This window comes from Sphaerodactylus townsendi, linkage group LG01, assembly GCF_021028975.2.
Source record: "Sphaerodactylus townsendi isolate TG3544 linkage group LG01, MPM_Stown_v2.3, whole genome shotgun sequence".
In the NCBI taxonomy this organism is placed as follows: domain Eukaryota; kingdom Metazoa; phylum Chordata; class Lepidosauria; order Squamata; family Sphaerodactylidae; genus Sphaerodactylus; species Sphaerodactylus townsendi.
In genome coordinates, this window is record NC_059425.1 from 46,811,592 (window position 1) to 46,831,379 (window position 19,788).

Genomic DNA, 19,788 nt, shown 5'->3' on the forward strand with positions numbered 1-19,788 from the left:
AGGCAGAACTATTTAACACCTTCTTTCTTGCCACATTCTTCTCCCAAAAGGAAAACAGTGCTCAACGTGGGGAAATGGACAGAAATGGAACAGAAGATGCAATAGGGGAAATTCAGCACAAAGCAAATAAAGAGGTACGACAGGAATAAGAACTAGCCTGCTGGATCAGACCAGAGTCCATCTAGTCCAGCACGCTGCTACTCACAGTGGCCCACCAGGTGCCTTTGGGAGCTCACATGCAGGATGTGAAAGCAATGGCCTGCTGCTGCTGCTGCTCCTGAGCACCTGGTCTGCTAAGGCATTTGCAATCTCAGATCAAGGAGGATCAAGATTTGGTAGCCATAGATTGACTTCTCCTTCATAAATCTGTCCAAGCCCTTTTTAAAGCTATCCAGGTTAGTGGCCATCACCACCTCCTGTGGCAGTATATTCCAAACACCAATCACACGTTGTGTGAAGAAGTGTTTCCTTTTATTAGTCCTAATTCTTCCCCCCATCATTTTCAATGAATGCCCCCTGGTTCTAGTATTGTGAGAACGAGAGAAAAATTTCTCTGTCAACATTTTCTACCCCATGCATAATTTTATAGACTTCAATCATATCCCCCCTCAGACGTCTCCTCTCCAAACTAAAAAAAAGGAGTCCCAAACGCTGCAGCCTCTCCTCAAGTAAGGAAGGTGCTCCCAATCCTTCAATCATCCCTCATTTGCCCTTCTCTGCACTTTTTTTTTTCTATCTCTTTGATATCCCTTTTTTTGGAGATGTGTGAAGCGACTCAAGAACTGGACACAGGTGATACTCTCAAGTCTGGCGTCGCATCTCATGTGTGCTTTATATAAGGGCAAGACAATCCTTGCAGTTTTATTATCAACTCCTTTCCTAATGATCCCCAGCATAGAGTTTGCCTTTTTCACAGCTGCTATGCATTTTGAGTTGACATTCCTCATGGAACTATCCACTAAGACGCCTGGAAATCCCTTCTCTCCCCTGGTCTGGTAGACTGATAGCACTGACCCTTGTAGCATCTTGTATGTGAGAAGTTTGGATTTTTTTTTTGCCCCTAGTGTGTATCATCACTTTGCATTTTGCTACGATTGAGCTGCATTTGGCCATTTCTAGCAGCCCACTCCACCCCTAATTCTATCAAGGTCCGCTTTGGAGCTCTTTTTTTGCAATCCTTTGTGGTTCTCACCACCCTACATAATTTGGTATCATCTGCAAACTTGGCCACCACGCTACCCACTCCTACTTCCAGGTCATTTATGAATCGGTTAAAGAGCACTGGTCCCAAAACGGATCCTTGGGGGACACCACTCCCTACATCTCTCCATTGTGAGAACTTCCCATTTATACCCATCCTTTGTTTCCTGTTGCTCAACCAGTTTTTAATCCATAGGAGGACTTCCCCTCGTATTCCTTCATTGCTGAGTTTTCTCAACAGTCTCTGGTGAGGAACTTTGTCAAAAGCCTTTTGGAAATCCAAGTAGACAATGTCCACTGGTTCCCCCTTATCCACATGCCTGTTTATACCCTCAAAGAACTCTAGCAAGTTTGTAAGACAGGACTTGCCTCTGCAAAAGCCATGCTGACTCTTCCTCAGCAGGTCTTGCTTTTCTACATGTTTAATAATTTTATCTTTAATGATAGATTCTACTAATTTACCAGGAACAGATGTCAAACTGACTGGCCTGTAATTTCCTGGGTCCCTCCTAGATTCTTTCTTAAAGATTGGTGTGACATTGGCCATCTTCCAGTCTTCAGGGATGGAGGCAGATTTCAGGGATAAGTTGCATATTAAAGTGAGAACATCAGCAATTTCATGCTTGAGCTCTTTAAGAACTCTTGGATGAATGCAATCTGGGCTAGGGGATTTGGTAGCATTTAGTTTATCAATGGCTGCCAGAACTTCTTCCTTGTCTACCACAGGAATACCTGGCTACTTTAAATTAATTCAGATCTCCGGGGCCTGATGAACTACATCGCAGGGTATTAAAATATTTGACAGAAGTAATCTCAGAACCACCTGCTATTATCTTTGAGAATTCCTGTAGAACAGGAGAAGTCCCAGTGCACTGGAGGAGGGCTAATGTTATCCCCATCTTCAGAAAGGGAACCCAACAATTACCACCCAGTTAGTCTGACATCAATACCAGGAAAGATTCTAGAGTGGATAATTAGTCAGACAGTCTGTAAGCACTTAGAAGGAAATGCTGTGATTACTAAAGTCAACATGGGTTTCTCAAAAACAAGTTATGCCAGACAAGTTTAGTAGATGAAGGGAATGCTGTGGATGTAGCATACCTTGATTTCAAGTAAGGCACTTGACAATATCCCCCATGACATTCTTGCAAGCAAGCTAGTAAAATGGGGACCTGACAATGCTACTGTAAGGTGGATTTGTAATTGATTGACCAACCAAACCCAAAAGGTGCTCACCAATGGTTCATCTTTATCCTTGGAGACAAGTGACTAGTGGGATGCTGCAGGGTTCTGTCCTGGGACCAGTACTATACAATATTGCTATCAATGACTTGTATGATGGAATGTTAATCAAATTTGCAGATGACACCAAACTAGGAGGGGTAGATAATATGCCAGAGGACAGGATCAGAATTAAAAATGACCTGGACAAATTAGAGAGCTGGGCCAAAATTAACATAATGAATTTCAACAGGGAGAAACGTAAAAAAAAAAAAAGCACAGATATAACATGGGCAACACCTGGCTTGAAAGCAGTACATGTGAAAGGGATTTGGGAGTCTTAGTAGACCACAAGGTGAACATGAGGCAACAGAGTGATGCGGCAGCCAAGAAAGCCGATGCAATTCTGGGCTTCACCTATAGGAGTATAGTGTCTAGAGATCAAGGGAAGTAATAGTACCACTCTATTCTGCATTGGTCAGTTTTCACCAGGGAGCTAGTAATGTTTAGTCTGGAGGAGAGAAGTTTAAGAAGTGATATAATAGCAATTTTTAAATATTTGAAGGGATGTCATGTTGAAAATGGAGCAAGCTTGTTTTTTTCTGCTCCAGAGACTAGGATGAGGAGCAATGGATTCAAAGTGCAGGAAAATAGATTCTACTTAAACATTAGGAAGAATTTCCTGACAGTAAGGGCTGTTCAACAGTGGAATACACTGCCTCAGAAGGTGGTGGAGACTCCTTTGGAGGTTTTTAAACAGAGGCTGGATGGCCATCTGTCAAGGGTGCTTTGAATGTGTATTCCTCCATGGCAGGGGTTTGGACTTGATGGCCCTTGTGGTCTCTTCCAGCTCTATGATTCTAAAGACATGACGATGCCTTAAAATACATATTGCATTTATTATTTGCTTCATCTCTTTCAAAGCTAAAGAGGAGAGCCCTGTGGTTGAGGGCTGCAATGGCGTCCAACTTAGCTAGCCTCCTCTCCTCTCCTCCCTTTTTCCTTTTGTTCCTTGTTTATTGATTCCTTGTTTATTGCCTCCCTATGGCTCACTTGTTATTTCTCAGGATTTGAGGCACTGTGATAGAAGCATTCTAATGGTAGATTTTACTATTGTAGTTTGACCTATAAATCATCAAATAAATAGGAGTGTGAGGGAGCGAATTTGTCTCTTCAAAATCAAGTTGGGACTGGAGTTTTTAGCCAACAAACTTTCTATAGACTCTCTTCAAAAGAGTTCATAAAGTTAGATTTAGTATTTGTTGCATTGAAATATTCTGAGTTCTTTTAGGTAAATTACTAAAAAGTAGCTCCTCTCATCCCTCTGCCCTGATCTTGCACACTGTTTTAATGAATTTTGTAATGAAATCCTCTAATATAGACACTGCTTAATGATTTTGTCCTTAATTTTAGGTTATTTTTTTTAAAAAGTCCTAACTATTGAGATTGATACAGTGTCTCTCCCCCCCCCCTTTCTCTTTCTTTCCTTTTAAAATCTACTCTGTTTTATGCTTCTTGAAAGGAAGAGTTGAAAAGAGGCACAGGCCGTTTTCAGACTTATAATGAAGTGACTGTGGCAAGATCCTGTTAATATGCAGTAGGCAGGACTGGGGGCTGGCAAAACTCCCCGAAGCCCTTGTAAGAGAAGAGGGAAACAAGTGTCAGGGAGGGCAGAAGGGGAGCACATGCCATCCATTTCAACTGTTTTGGGAAAGTATTGTTTTCTGTCATTGCTTCCCACAGTATTTTTCTGGTCCAGGGCATCTGTATGCTTCCCCATTGCTTCTTCTTATAGCTACTGCCCCCCTATGTCCAGCCTGACATGTCGCATGGATCCTAAAATGCCTTTTTCTTTTTCTCCAGTGGGAAGGACACACGTCTGTGGGGAGGGCTCCCTTTTGGGGGGGGGAAGTTCTTTATTGCATTGTTTGAATTAACCTGCGAGTTGCTAAGGATTGGTTTTGTTGAGCCAGAAATTAGCCCAGAGCTACTGGAAGGAATCCAGTGGAAGTTCTGCCAGCGTTGGTCACTTGGCTTCTGTTGCAAAATGAGGCCGGCTTTTAGAAGTGGCCCCAGCACTAGCTATTCTTCTTCATTTGGAGCTCCTTTTCTTTGGGACTTCTCTGTATCTTGTGAAATTCAGCACTTTCTTTTGAGATATTTGTTTGTGCCAACCCCAGTTTAGTCTTCCTTGCTTCCTTGATCACCAGGTTACTGGCTGCATCCTCTGCAATTTCTTCATGGACTTCTACCCTTGCATCACTTTACCTTTCTGTGCTTTGATCTTGCTGGCCTTATCTGTTCTGAAGGATGTGATTGTCTGAGATGTGTTGATGTTTGGCAGCTGTACTGTCAACTTTGGTAATCTCCACTTTCCATCCACCTTATTAATGTTTTTTTTAAGTTACTATTACAACTTGTTACATTCCTTCAAAAATATTCTAATTTGGGGTTTGAAGGTCTGAAGCAAATAAGTTTCAGAGTCCAGAAACTGCTTATAGAAATCATATGCTGTAATTGGCTTTCCAATTTGCCTTTGGGTGGCTTAACACTGGGATGCTCCTAATTAGTGTCTAGGGAGCAACACAGCCAAGTAAACGACCGCATAAGGGAAACAAAAGCAAAGCTAAAAAGAAATGTGACTGATGGTTGAAAGGTGAGAAGAAAGTTGGGGAAGAAAGTCAGAAAGGAAGACTGCCACGTTGTGAAGGCAATTTAAGAGTAGCCTTGCACTTCTATAATCTAATGAGACTTTGCTCCAATGCAAAGGCTGAGATTAGCCAGTGCATTAGTCTTTGCAGTGCATGGAGTCTTTGCAGTGCATTAGTCTAGCTATGCAAGCTCTTTGTATGAATGGAAAAACCTTGCAGAGATCTCATCATCTTTGATTTGCACTCTAATACATTTAGAGTTCTGATTGTGGTTTAGGATAAGCTGAAAGCTGCGAGTCACACTTACTGTGCAATAAATAATTGTTCTCCTTCTCTGCAGTCTCTTCTCTGTTTTGCCTGTTTATTCCATTTTACAGTTGATGACCCATCTTATGTAAACGTTTCAGGTGCTCTAAGATGGCGAGCTACTTTTTGTAGCAAACAAGAATTGCAGTACGCCCAGGGCAGAATTGCATATATTGCATATATCACTGATAGGTTGGATCCAGTCAGCTTTTTCACTCAGTTCTTTTCTAATTCCCCTCCTTACTCCAGCCCTGGGTCCACATGTCTTTTGTCCATGCCGGTCTCATGTTCTCCAGCATAGCTCTTTTGGTGGCCAGTGGAAAAGCTGATTTGATTCTTCTGGGTGTGTCTTAGTTGGATGTGTCAACTGTCTCTATCAAAAAGTTGTATTTTGAGTTTACATGGACTAATATAAAATATCTGATTTGCAAATGCAGACATGTTTTCCATGGCAGGAGTCTTAGATCTGTAGAGTCCAAAAGGTAGCTCAAGAGTTTGCCAGTTACTTCAGAGTGGCTCACTCATCCCCTAGAAGATCCAGCAAAAGATCACAAAAAGACCTGGTGTAGGCTGTTTTATTTTTATTGTATTTAATAAGATTTTATAGTATTCTTCTGATAGCTTAATTTCTAGTGCTCTTTCTAGGCCCTGTTCTGTTTCTAGGACAAACCTAAACTTGGAAGCATGGTAGGGGTGTATGGGAAAGTATCCTGGGACATATATCATTACTCAAATGTCGTTATCATTAAAGTAATGGTTGGCAGTCCCCTACAGCAATGCTATCTAGTGCAAACAGGGTAGTGTTTGGAAAAGCAAACTGCATTCTTCTGTGGTAGCCTGCTGCCTCACTTGAAACTGCCACCAAGGGACATCTGAGAACAAACTGGGGACTATACAGTGGGAGGGAGGATAAGTGACCCTGCTCATCAACCACTCTGTAATGAGCAAAAATGTTAGTCTTTTGGGCTGTAGGTAAAGTGTTATTCTGTACATAGGATCTTGGTATGTTTTTAGAAACTGAGTTCTATAATTCAGGAATGCTGCAAAGCAGAGAAAAAAATAGATTTTTGAAAAGAGAGAGGCTAAATAAATGGAAACACAAGGTCACAATAAAAAAGGAGGGAAAGCAATGATTGTCTTTTGGGTTATAGTTCAAACAATTGCAAAAGTCAGAAATTGGACAGCTTCTCAGATTCTCAGTATAAACAATAAGCACGAATGCCTATTTCCTCAGGGTCCATGAGAAAAATGGGGTAGCCAAATAATTTTTTTCCCATTGAGCTTCAAGTTGGTGAGATTTTCATGCAGCCAAAACTTCAGTCCACCAGTGGGTTTCTGGAGGGAGTTGCTTGGAGCATCTGTTAGCAGCCATGACTCCTTTGGCCACTGATAAAATATAATTATGTTTCTGGTGCTGACCAGAATTGCAGAAGGTTGGAACCAGTGGAAAATTTCTGTTGGCGGAAGGCAATTTTTGATAGTTTCCCTTCCTTCAGCTGACCTCCAACTTGTATTTTACAAGTTGCCCTTCCATAACCAGATGAAGAAAAGGCAGGGAGCTTCAGTGCTGACCTTTCTCTTCCCTGATCCTGAAGTGTCCCTCAAAGAGTTTGTCTGCTTTACTCTACAACAGTGGCTCACAACCTTTTTTCACTTGCGTACCCCTTGGCAACTCATTGCCCTAAAATTGTACCCTCATATTAGGAAACCCATTATGTAATTTTTTTCACTCATTCCCAAATGCTCTGGCCCTTGGGAACCACTGCTCTGCAAAGATTCATCAGACAGAATAACAGATTAAGGAGCACCCCTTTGGACCTTCAGGTGCAACCAGTGTTTCTTTTAGATTTCTAGGATGTTTCTGGATTTTAACAGCTTATGAAACATGCATCAGGATACTGGGTACTATGAACACCACCTCTGATATGCCTGCAGGGTTTGCTTGGTTGAAAACACACCCAGGTCAAAGTATCTCTATCTGGAGAGCTAATGGGGAAATGCTTCAGTAGAACTTCTCTCGCCTTTGCTAGTTTCACATACAAAGGGACTTGGCTCCATCAGCAAAATATAACTTATTTTCTCTCTCCCACTGCAGCCCAAGATTTTGCTACTGGAATACAGGGACCCTCAGGAATAGCAGGAGAGCAAAATTGGCAGCCTGCAATTTCTGTTAGCAGAAAATTAGCACAGAATCCAAGTTAGGGAGATTCTGCATTTAAAGGTGCTTGGAAACCAGCAATCTCCCCAACATTCCTATTTAAGGATTACCATATGTCCTGCTGAATGTTTAAATTGACTGCATTGCAATAGGTTCTAGTTCAAGATTGCTGATCTTCAACCTGTAATCACAGTAGGAGTTTTCTTCGTGAGTTCTAGATACTACACCAGTGAATTTTGAATGTTGGAATTGGTTTTGCACCTGGGGTGGGGGTGGGGCGAGCTTGTGCTTTGTACAGAGAATCAATAGCATAGACCAGTTTATTAGAAATTTAAAATAGACATTGGTGATACATTTTGTTAGAATTCTCAGATAGCCTCATACTGCAGTGTTTATGGCCATACCATTTTACATTGAAGGAATAGTGCAACCTACCTAATACATTACCTTGCATGTTAATGCTGACTACTAGAAGAACTCCCCTTGTACAAATCTTCTGGAAAGTTCTGCTTAGGGTTAGCCCAATCCAAACGGTGCCACGCTGCCTCCAGAGGGCTTTCAGGTGGTACAGAGGTGCCGTCAAAAATAAAAAAGAACACCCTGGCCACCCAAAATCCTCCATAGGGCTGAGTGGAGTTACGACACGCTTTTAGATGGCATAAATTCTCAGACCTGGAACACAACATTCCTGGGTGGAAGCTGACTACAGCTGGCTCCCCTTATGAACCCCTCTGGCATGCCCCTGCTATGCCAACAAGGTTGACTGCAGTGCAGAAGTGTTGACACGGCACCCAGCACTGTGTTTGGGCATCCTGGAAGGCTGTGGCATCTGCCTGCTGACGTTTTAGCCCCTCCATCAGGGTAGGTATCCCAGGGAGGGCAAATCTGTGAGTGTGATCCCACACCGCATCCAGGGGGTGATTCAGCCCCCATCCCTAGATTGGGTCATTAAAATAATAACTTTTTATCTGAAACACAGAATAGAAGATGAGATTCTTTGCATTTGCTGTGTGCTGTTTGGATAGCACACTTTATTGCATTGTATTGGCGGGAGAACTGTGTAAAGTAGGGCTGCACAAAGGTACTCACGCCAGTGATGTTGTAGTCAACTGCAACAATGTATGGCAGCGATTCCTGGATAGGATGCTAGGGAATTGTCAGTTGGTCCTTTCCAAGGTTTTTACTTTCAGTGTGGAAGCAACAGATGGGTATAGCAAAACAAAAGTAATTCCATTGGTACGACTCTTAAGCAAACTTTTAGAAATGATTATTGGATTGTTTGGACAGACAAGGTTGTCATCTGCAGCAAGCCAAATGTTTGCCTAGAGCAGGGGTAGGGAACCTGCGGCTCTTCAGATGTTCAGGAACTACAATTCCCATCAGCCCCTACCAATTGGCCATGCTGACAGAGGCTGATGGGAATTGTAGTTCCTGAACATCTGGAGAGCCGCAGGTTCCCTACCCCTGGCCTAGAGTATGATAAAGCCCAGATCTTGATTTCTTTTTTCTGCTCTTTCCGTTTCAGGTCCAGCAGCAGCAGCAGCAGCAGCAACAGCAACAGCAGCAGCAGCAGCAGCAACAACAACAACAACAACAACAGCAAACCTCAAATAAGCGCCCCAGCAACAGTACGCCCCCACCGACGCAACTGAATAAGATCAAGTATTCAGGGGGACCCCAGATTGTAAAGAAGGAGCGAAGGCAGAGCTCCTCTCGCTTCAACCTAAGCAAAAACCGGGAACTTCAAAAGCTCCCTGCCCTTAAAGGTGAGAGTGGATCTCTGTGTATGCAAGCTGGGCAGGCAGCAGCTAATTAACATATATGCTAATAATGGAAGGTTTCTGAAGTTGCAAAAAGAGGTTGACTCAGCTGTGAGTCATGCTGACTTAAATGACTGCAGTTCTGAATGGAAAGTAACTGCTAAGTATGGGAGGGCATCATGGCTCATTCTGTTATTCCCTTAAAATAGGTAATTTTTCCAGTGAACTGGCTTTTGTTTGTGATTTTATTTTGGTTTTATCTTGTAATATTTTAATTATAACTGAGCCGACAGGAGAAGCAGGGTATAAATATTTTGGAGGATCTCACCCTTCTCCCCCAAGAAACACCATCATCATTGCCCTGTTGTGTTTACAAGAAACCGAAAGCAGTCTACATAAAATGACTTGTTCAAGAATCACAATTTAGCATTTTTTTGAAAAAAATCTAGCCCATTTAATTTAGCATTGTCCAAATCTTGTCCAGTCATTCCTGATAGCAACATGTCCAGCTGCCTTTTACTCTCCACACTGCACAAACAGCTTCTTCTGGTTTACAAAACTGGGACTTAACACTGCAAATGGTGAGGTAGGGAGGGAGGGGAGCATAAAATATCAGACTGGGTTAAACAAATGGAAATTGTACAAGAGCATGCACCCAAAGTATTTAAGAGCAGATTAAAGCAAACAGGATTTAAATAACTGAATGGTTACTCTGCTGAATCTCAAATGTAATCCAATAAAGCATCAGTGATTTGAAGTTAAGCATTCACTATGGAGAAGGAATTTGAAGTGGGTTGACCGAGGGGCAAGCTGTTCATGGCTCTAGGGACAACCTGATAGAAGTATGAAGATGGGAATGAAAGTGAGGCTATTCAGCTGACTGGAGAATCTTTATGTTCTAGCAGGACGGCTCTTGCATTAAGGAGAAAAATGAAGCTGCTAGATGCTTTTCCTGAATTCAAAGCATTTTTCACATTATGCCCCTTCAGTCCTGTAACAATAGACTACTAGAAGTAGAGCTAGTGTGGTGCGATGGTTGAAGTATCAGACTCTGCTTCAAATCCCCACCCTGTCAGGTTGGGTGACCATGAGCAAGGCACCCTCTCTCAGTTTAATGTACCTCCTGTGCAATGGAGGAAGGAAGAATATTGTAAGCTGCTACTGATTTATTTGTGAGAGACTTATATCCTGTTTTTCTCCTGATGGGGACCAAAGTTGCTTACAGTATAGTTATCCTCTCATCCATTTTGTCCTCACAATGACCTGATGAGGTATGTTAGGCTGAGAGTGTATGATTCTCCCAAGGTCACCCAGTGAGCTTCAATAGCAGAATGTTTCAGAGGACAGCCATGTTGGTCTTCAGTTGAACAACTAGATTTGAGTCCAGTAGGATCAATAATATTTTTGGAGTATAAATGTTTAAGAGTCAAAGATCCCTTCATCAGATATAGCAGAATGAGGAGCAAACGAAGCCCTCTCAGATCCTTGTTTGATACCCTAACCCAGGGGTGTCAAATATGCATCCCCTTGAGAGGCTTATTAGGCCCACAAGCAAGCTGAGGCAACCCTTCCCCCATGCTCCCAGTCTGGAGTGAGGAGTGGGTTGCCTGAGCTTACTTGTGGGCCTGATAAACCCTCTCAAAGCTGAGGTAGCCACCCCCCACCCCCACCCCCTGTGCCAGTCTGGGCTGGGCTGGGGACTCTGCTGGGGACTTGCCAGCTTCTCCCCCTTCCACCAGGCCCAACCTGTCCAAGTCACATTTATCCTATGTCCAGTCCTTGAAACAAATGAATTCAACACACCTGCCCTAGCCACTACATCTCTCTAGATTTCCATCAGGGGGGAAAGTGGCCTATTAATGAATAAATCTCTTTGAAAATGTACAGTGACTGAGAAATGTTCTAAGGTCACTCAGTGGCATATAGCTGAGGAGACATGATTCTTCTGATTGCTGCATTAGGTCTCAGTAAGTTGGGAAGAACTGTTGAAACCTAAAGGTGATAGAAGGAAACAGTAGGGAGGAGACATGTTCGGATAACTAGTTTTTAGAAAACAGTTGTCTGTTTTGAATTTCTGTTTTCACTATTTTTATTTTGGTTGAATTGTATTTTTATTAGTAAATTCCTTTGAGTTGTAAGTTCCTTTTGAACAATGTGGCAATTAAACCATTTTATATGTATGCAGTCTTCTGCCCTGTGGAACTCTATGTGGGTATGCATAAGGTTCCCACAAAGGATTCCCATCTACACCCAATCAGATTCAGTCTACTAAGTGTCAGCCTCACATGCCTTTCAGATATTTGTATCTGACTGATCAAGTTGTGTCAGAAGAGCTGATGCTAAAAGTTGCCCTTTTTTCTTCCCGCAGATGCACCGCCTCACGAACGGGAAGAGCTCTTTATACAGAAGTTGCGGCAGTGCTGCGTCCTCTTTGACTTTGTCTCGGACCCACTCAGTGACTTGAAATTTAAAGAGGTGAAGCGAGCAGGTCTCAATGAAATGGTAGAGTACATCACACACAATCGGGATGTTGTAACGGAGGCTATTTACCCTGAAGCTGTTAACATGGTAAGACTGACCTGTGTTCTGGTTGTTGCTTCTTGTTGTGATTAGGAGCACTTGTTCTGTGTGCTTTCCCAAAAAATGGTACAATTGTGTAGTCTCTCTGGGGAGCTGGAGAAAATTATAGTCTTGGATGAATGCCAGGTGGCCTGCCAACGGCACTCTATTGTTATCAGGCTGAAAATTATGAGTGTTGATTGGTTTGAGCTACAGGTGAAGAACTGTACCTTGAAAATAGTATGTTAAGGGATGCTTGTCCCATTAGCCATTGAGGGGTTTGGGTTTTACATGACCTATGCTGGTTGAAGAGGCCACTCAGCTTTCATATCACATTTGTCAGTTTTCAGTGAATCTCTTCCGGACGCTTCCCCCATCGTCCAATCCAACAGGAGCAGAATTTGACCCTGAGGAAGATGAACCTACGCTAGAAGCTGCTTGGCCACATCTCCAGGTAAGAGCCAGGGTGGCTGGGTGGATGAATCTGTAGGTTCATCCTTGGGTGGGGAGCTCTAACTACTGTATTGTCAGACAATGCTATTTGGTTGCATGAAGGGAAAATGACCTCAGCCATGTGGCTATGTCTGTGAGCAAAAGGTCTTTGGATGCTTAAAGTGGAAGCAGTAGTGAGGACATTTGGTTTCTCCTGGGGAAGTTCCAGTTAGCAAGACCCAGCAAAAGCTGCTTTTTAGCTTTCCTGTCTGAGGAGCCTCTTCAGTCAGGGCAGGGAGGGAATGAGATCTTTGGAGCTGTCCGTAGCCAAGAAGCCCCACTCAGGTGCAGTTCTGTACCCACTTACTAAGAAGGAAGCCTTATGATCTCAGATTTCTTTTCAAGTAAACTTGCTTTGTGACAGGATGGGATTGCTACTCAAACCAGTATGCTAATATAAGTCTTTAATCATTGAATTAAGCCCCTGCTGACATGAATTGCCTACATTTTCCATTGACTTCTTTCTCAGAGGTCCTTTGACATGTCTGTTGTCCTGCTGGCTCGGGGAAGATAAAAGGTTTCTCAGGAGACATCCATTTCAGCTCTCCTTTCCTGTGCCAGTCAGTGCAAGCGTCTCTCTGTTACTACAACTCTCTCCCCACCTCATGCACTGTTGAAGTTTATACTGCAGCAACAATCATCCTACCCTCATTCTGTCATAACTCCCATTTTCTAATCTCTTTTATAATTTTTGAAGAACTGTTGCATATAAACCATTTGTTTCTCAAAAAAACCCACATTCAGTTGGAAATTTTTTTCAGATTTCTGGTAGAAGTTTCAAGTTGACTAGCAGCTTGTTAATTGGTGTAGATTTAACAATTCAGGTAGGATTTTTTAGAAAGAAATTATTTGTCTGGCTAAAATTTATTTTTAGCTGCTGTAATCGATGGTGATTTTTTTTAAAAAAATATTAGTTTTAACAATATAAGAAAAACTCTGTTGGCTCATACTAAGTGTCAGTTTCTAGCTTCCATGTGCTGAGAGTTCCTGTTGATCCCAGCAGAACCTTCTGTTGGCCTAGCACCCTTGGCCTATACATTGGTATCAGGATTTTTAAAATTTATCATGCAGAACCTCTCATAAATAAGGAAGCTGCTGCTAGTCATTTGCAGAGGTGACAGATAGGTGATTTTAATGGGCTGGCAAAGCTCTTGCTAACCACAAGTCCAAAGGTGGACAAGTCCATGTCAGCAGGAATGGGTGGGCTATTAGCATGATTTCAGATACCTAATGGGTGAAGTTAACTTTGGAGATGAAAAGTACCTCCATGGCTTAGCAAAATGACCTATACTGCAAATTAAGGGAAATACCCAGCTGCGTAGCACAAAGTGTGTGTTGGGGTGTGTGATTAGGTCCTCCTTTCGGGCTTGAGCAAGGAAGAGTTCACAGTTTCCCAAGCAACTACCCACAACCTATTTAGAGAAATGTCTGATAATCAAGTATTTAGTGCTGCTTGACACACAAAGCCTGGTCATAAGTTTTACGCTGCAGAGCACAGTCCAGAGCTTCTGCTGGGCACATCAGAGCCACCATCAGTAGAAATGCTTGAAGCTGTAGAATTGTTGAGAGCCAAGAACAGACCTCCTGCACAGCTTTGTGCCTAGACAAAATGGCATAGGTAGTGGCAATTATGAACTGTCATGTTTGATACCTGGAATCAGTAGAAAGTACTGTTCTCATACTGGTATCACAGAATCCTGTTGTTTATTCATTGCTTCCTTTTTATTTCTCCCTTCTTAGTTGGTGTATGAATTTTTCCTGAGGTTCCTGGAGTCGCCGGACTTCCAGCCAAACGTCGCCAAGAAATATATTGACCAGAAGTTTGTATTGTCGGTGAGTGACTGATACTTTTTTTGCTTAGGTCTGGGGCTTTTTCAAAGTAGAGCATTGAACATTTCTGTCTAGGAAACCCCCATCCCCAACATCACTTTGCACCACAGCTGAGAGAAAGGACAGTTGTAATTGATGAGGCATTTGAAAAGCAAGTCCAGTGCTCCCTTGAGAGCCCGTAAGATCTGAAGAGTGAAAAGTAACATTATTAAAATGTCTTACTGCAGTGGATTTCTTGATTGTACAGTCATACCTTGGGTTTCGTCGCCTTCGGGTTTCGCCAGTTTCGGGTTTTGCTGATTGCTCCCGGCCATTTTTTTACCTCGGGTTTCGCTGGTCGCCTCGGGTTTTGTTTACGCAAATGGCGTAAATTTACGCCATTTGCGGCTCTCCAATTGGCCATGCTGGCAGGGGCTGATGGGATTTGTAGTCCATGAACATCTGGAGAGCCGCAGGTTGCAGACTACTGGCGTAGCGCATGCTCATACGGTGTAGCCGTTTTCGGGCATTGCTGGACAGATTACCAGCGAAACCTGAGTTATGACTGTACCTGTTCTGCTATTTTTTTAATTTAGCAAATAGTTGTCAAAGACTCATGGGTTCATGTACTTTCTTTGGGATTTCACTTTGTTTTTATTTTATTTTATTTACTTTATAGCCCACTTTCCTTGCTGAGAATCCAGGTGGATGACAGAACATAAAATCAATGCAATCAGACTGCATAAAACAACCAATGAATGATTCAATAGGACTAGGATTGCAGAATTAGAAAACCATATGAACTGCAATCTGTCTAAGGCAAGATACTCAATAAACAATGCAGAAAGTGGATTGCAGATGTAGAAGGCAGTGCAGTAACAGCAAGAAGATATGTACAATAAGCATGAACATTGCAGTGGACTACAATCCTAATTCCTTATAAAAACACCCTCCAGAACTGCAGTTCCATTTAGGAAAGTCCCCTAATGAGCATTTCTGTATTTCACATTCTATGGAGTTATAGAAATGTGAGGAACCTTCCTGATCTCCTGAGACAGACCCATCTATGAGGTGGGAGCCACCACAGAGAATGTACATGAACAGGCAGTTACCAATCATACCCATATGCAGGGTGACACTTTTAGAAGGCTTTGCTCAGACAAACAGTGTGTAACAGAAGAGGCAGTCCAACAGGTATGTGGATCCAAGACCATTAAAGACTAAGTTTTTCTGGATTTCTCATCACCACTGAATTTTGCCATATAGGAATACTGATATACCTTGTCTCACTGAAAGATAGAAGCTCAATTGTGACCAAGTACCCCTCTTGTAGGTCTGCTTCTGAAGAACTGCACCCACAGTGGAGCATTCCACAGGGAGAAGAGGGCTATTTGGTTGCAATTGAGCTTCTATCTTTTCGTGAGACAAGGTGTAGGCAAAGAACTTGCAAAATAAGATTTGGGGAAAATTCTCAGCTTGATCTTCTATGTTTGGATCTTATTCAGCAACAGCTTCTTGCTAAACTTTTGTGTATGGATAAATTAAGGTGGCGATCATGAATATGCATATTGACAAATTTCTAAGTCCAGAAAGGACTGCCTATTGAATAATATAAAACGTTTTAAGATTGTTTAATTCTAAAACTATATCAACTACATAACAAAGTTTTTGAGACAGGTTTTTGACTGCCACTGTCATTATATGATCCGTATGTGACTCTACCAAAACCTGGCAGAGACCATACTCTGTGCGCAAATACCCAGCCTGTTACTTTGATGAATATTGATATAAATGGCTATTCTTGCAAACAGGCTTCAAAAAGATTGTTACAGCTAGACCAGGTAGGATTTATAGGAGGTCAAGAAGGCTCTGATGATCTTAGGCTGGTCACTGGTTTGATCTTTTAAACTAGTAAGATATCTGATCAAGGTCCTATTCTCTCACATGATGATGAAAAAGCTTTTGACAAAACATATTGGAAATTTACCTTTTTTATGTAGGCTAAATTCAGTTTTCCTGCAGAATTTTTGAAATGGATTAAAATTAAGATCCAGTGTGCTAACGGCATATTTTCTGCTCCATTTCCCCTTGAAAGGTGTACTAAACAAGGTTATTTTCTTTCTCCTCTTATTTTTGATCTATGCCTGGAACCTCAAGCTTGATTCACCAGACAAATAATAATTTTCATGACTTTTTACATAGCTCTTTGGGATTTTAAAATTATTCTTTATGCAGATGATCTTCAATTTATTTCAGAATCTCAGTCTTCCATTCCTCCATTAATGAGCATGATTAATACCTTTGGAGACTTGTCTAGATATTCAATTAACTCGACAAAATATGATACCATTGGGAGACAATATATTGCAGAGTATATTTGCCTATGGACATTTTTGGTGGTACTTAGATTAGAATAGTCTTGGAATAGTGATTCGTAGAGATATTACATGTATGATTTTGCTGAATTTTGACAAATCGATTGCTAATTTATCTTTGGAAGTAGATGCACAGGAAACCTTAAACTGGTCTTTATGGAGCAAAGTAAATATGCCTAGAATGGATATTATTGTTAGGATTATATATTTTTATGTGCAGTTCTTTTTCATATGCCTTGTGGATATATTCTTCAAATTAATATTTTATTTTGGAAATTTATGTGGAGTTCCTTATTGCCACAGATTTTTTTAAAAAAAGAGAGTGCATTTAACAAAGGAGGATTTTGTTTCCCTGAGTTTATATCATCAGGCATATTTGATCATTTGTACTACTTATTCAGATTGCTCCTTGGGCAACTCCATCCAAATGGGTGGCAGTGGGCTGTGATGCCGATGTGTGGCATTGCCCCGCCATTCCCATGGAAGCTTCCCGATGGCATGGGGAGGCTCACAAAGTGCAGAGGCCTTCTGGCCATTGAGAAACGTCAGTGGGCTGCAGTGGACTTAATGCCACCTGATAGATTGGCTACTCCCCTGGCCACACTACTGGCCTGCCCACCACATCAGCGGTGGCGGCAGGGTTCCTAAGGCACTGGTGCGGCATTCAGCATCGCTTTCCAGCACCAACGGTGGGGTGGCAGTAGCCACACACTGACAGGATTGCGTTTCTGCCGGGTAAATTCTCAAAGGAGGGCAAATCTACTGGCAGGGCAGCATGCCACTCCCAAAAGCAGATTCCCACCCCCCCTTTGGATGGGGCTCTAAGTTGGACTATCCACCTTGGGCTATTTTGAAGGCTTCTTGTCTGGTACCCTGTTTAAATGGAATGAATTAGGATCTACTTAAGCTAGAATCCATTTCTGTCTGGGTTTCTTATACCTACAACTAGTGATAATTAATTTCTAATAACACCTACACATTGCTTCGTAAGACTCATGTTATATATATGTTATCTTGTCATGTAAGCAAAACAATCAGAGAATCTGGAATTATTCTGAATGACTCTGTAATCTGTGTACTTCTAGGACTTGCCATCCAAATTTATCAGCACCTCTGAGCTGTACTGTCTTTGGTTTGTTAGCAGACAAATAAGGCTGAGTAGTCTGGAGTAGATATGTGAAATTTCTCAGAATTGTGAAGTCCCTGGGAAATTTGGGAGGAAAATGACATACAAACAATACTAACTGTTCTATCATAAAAATATTTTACTGCTTGAACAACATAAAATACATCTTTAAAATTTAGTTAGGATATAAGTTTAATATTGCAGAATTTATGGAATTTAAAATTTATAAAGTCTTCATTTTCTACAAACAAAATTATAAAAATACCTAATACCTGAGAGAAAACTGGAAGCTGATGGATGCTATGCTACCTTAGCATGTTTACCTTGTTTTTTGCTATCTGTTTAGAGAGAACTCAGTCCCCAGTGATACTTTCAGAGTTTTCTGAGCCCTTGGTGTGGTTTCTTCTCCACCTCCTTTTCTTTCCCTCCAGGAAGGCGGGGCTATCTGTTAGGCTGCTTGTTACCCAGTCTTTGAATAAATATGTCAAAGTGGTTTGAGGGAGAGATGAAAAAGTCACCCTCAAGGGAGGTGTCCTCAAAAGGACAAGAGATGGCACACAAGCAGTGAAAGCCCTGCATACGCCTCTCAAGAAGTCTGAGTATCCTTCTAGATGCAAAAATTGAATTTAAGAACTGCTTATGCATTTCACTCATTTTAAAAGAAACAGTATTTCATATGAGTTGTTTTCAGTACTTCCCCACATTTTCATTTTTTCCACTGAAAAAAAAAGGTCTGCGAAGGGAATTCCCACCACCACCACCCCTTAATTTTTCCAGATTTTTCCTGGGCTTTCACATCTCCAGTCCAAAGTAACATTATAACCATGCAGACAATTATTTTTTACAAAATGCCCACAGGTGCAGTTAAGTTCATGTGCACAAAGCTGAGAAGCCCTGAAGTCACAGAAGCAAATAATTTTTTTCTTTGTTCACTGCTTTGGAATCTTGGTGAAAATTGGTGAACTGCAGTTTGGATGCGCCCTGTGAGGCTGGTGTTTTGATGGAGTTGTCTGACTTAATTTCTCCTTTTACAGTTGCTGGACCTGTTTGACAGTGAAGATCCCAGGGAGCGAGACTTCCTGAAGACCATTTTGCATAGGATTTATGGGAAGTTCTTGGGCCTCCGAGCATATATAAGGCGGCAGATCAACAATATATTTTACAGGTAATACCGTTTCTACACAAGGGTGAATTTTTTGGGAGTACTTGCACACACGAAGGATCCTATCCTGGATCAAGGGGCTTGACTACTTTTCCTTTTCCCACTTAAACCTACAGCAAGTTGATGGCCATCACAGGAATGACCATTGCTATAGGAAAATCAGGGAATGTTATAAGTGTGATACTTCCAAAGTATCCATTAAAAGCCAAGTAGGAACATGCAGTTTGAATGTAGGGGCATCTGAATCAGCCTCTGAAGATGATCAGGTGGACTAGAGATGTATGTACTAAACCATAGCGGGCTTTAAGGGTCAATACCAGCATCTAAAATTGAGTCCAGTATAAATGAACAAAACCGAAGTGATATGGTCCCTGCAACCTACTCTAGTCAACATTCTGGCCAGAGAGTTCTATACTAGCTGTAGCTTCTGGAAAATCTTCAAGGGCAGCCCCACACAAAGCACACTGCAGTAACCTAATCTGGATGTTACCAAGCCATGTGCCACAGTGGAAAAATATCCCCCCTTCCAGGAAGGACTGAACCTGGTAAAAGACACCCCTGGCCACTGCTGCTATCTGTTTATCCAACAGGAGGTCCAGGTCTGGCAGCACCCCCAAGCTACAAACTACTCCTTGAGGGGCAGTGCCACCCCAACCACAACAGAAGATATCTCATTTTCTGGGTCCTCTCCCCTACCACCAGGAGCACTTTTTGTTCTGTCGGAATTTTGTTCTCCCTTATCCATTCCAAAACTACCTCATGGCACCTGGTCACAGTTTCCACAGACTGCTTGGGATCCAGCAGAAACAAGAGGTAGAGCTGAGTGTCATCTGCATATCAGTGGCACCTGGGCCCAAACTGTGGATGATCTCTCCCAGTGGCTTTGCATAGATGCTGAAAAGTGACTATCACCCTTGGGTTGAATTTCTTGTTAGAACCAGCCACATTTATGTAGTACCCTGAATGTTC

At 42.0% G+C, this 19,788-nt stretch overlaps 1 protein-coding gene across 2 annotated transcripts in view; it reads left to right on the top strand.

Annotated features, from left to right (window-relative positions):
• The window catches only part of PPP2R5D (protein phosphatase 2 regulatory subunit B'delta), a 48,155-nt gene that overhangs the window by 11,462 nt on the left and 16,905 nt on the right, over positions 1–19,788 (top strand). For both annotated transcript variants that reach the window (XM_048482346.1, XM_048482337.1), the window contains exons 3-7: positions 9,062–9,302; positions 11,665–11,864; positions 12,199–12,309; positions 14,088–14,180; positions 18,692–18,822. In XM_048482346.1, the coding sequence (XP_048338303.1) occupies positions 9,062–9,302; positions 11,665–11,864; positions 12,199–12,309; positions 14,088–14,180; positions 18,692–18,822 (776 nt within the window). The remainder of the gene's footprint in view (positions 1–9,061; positions 9,303–11,664; positions 11,865–12,198; positions 12,310–14,087; positions 14,181–18,691; positions 18,823–19,788) is intronic.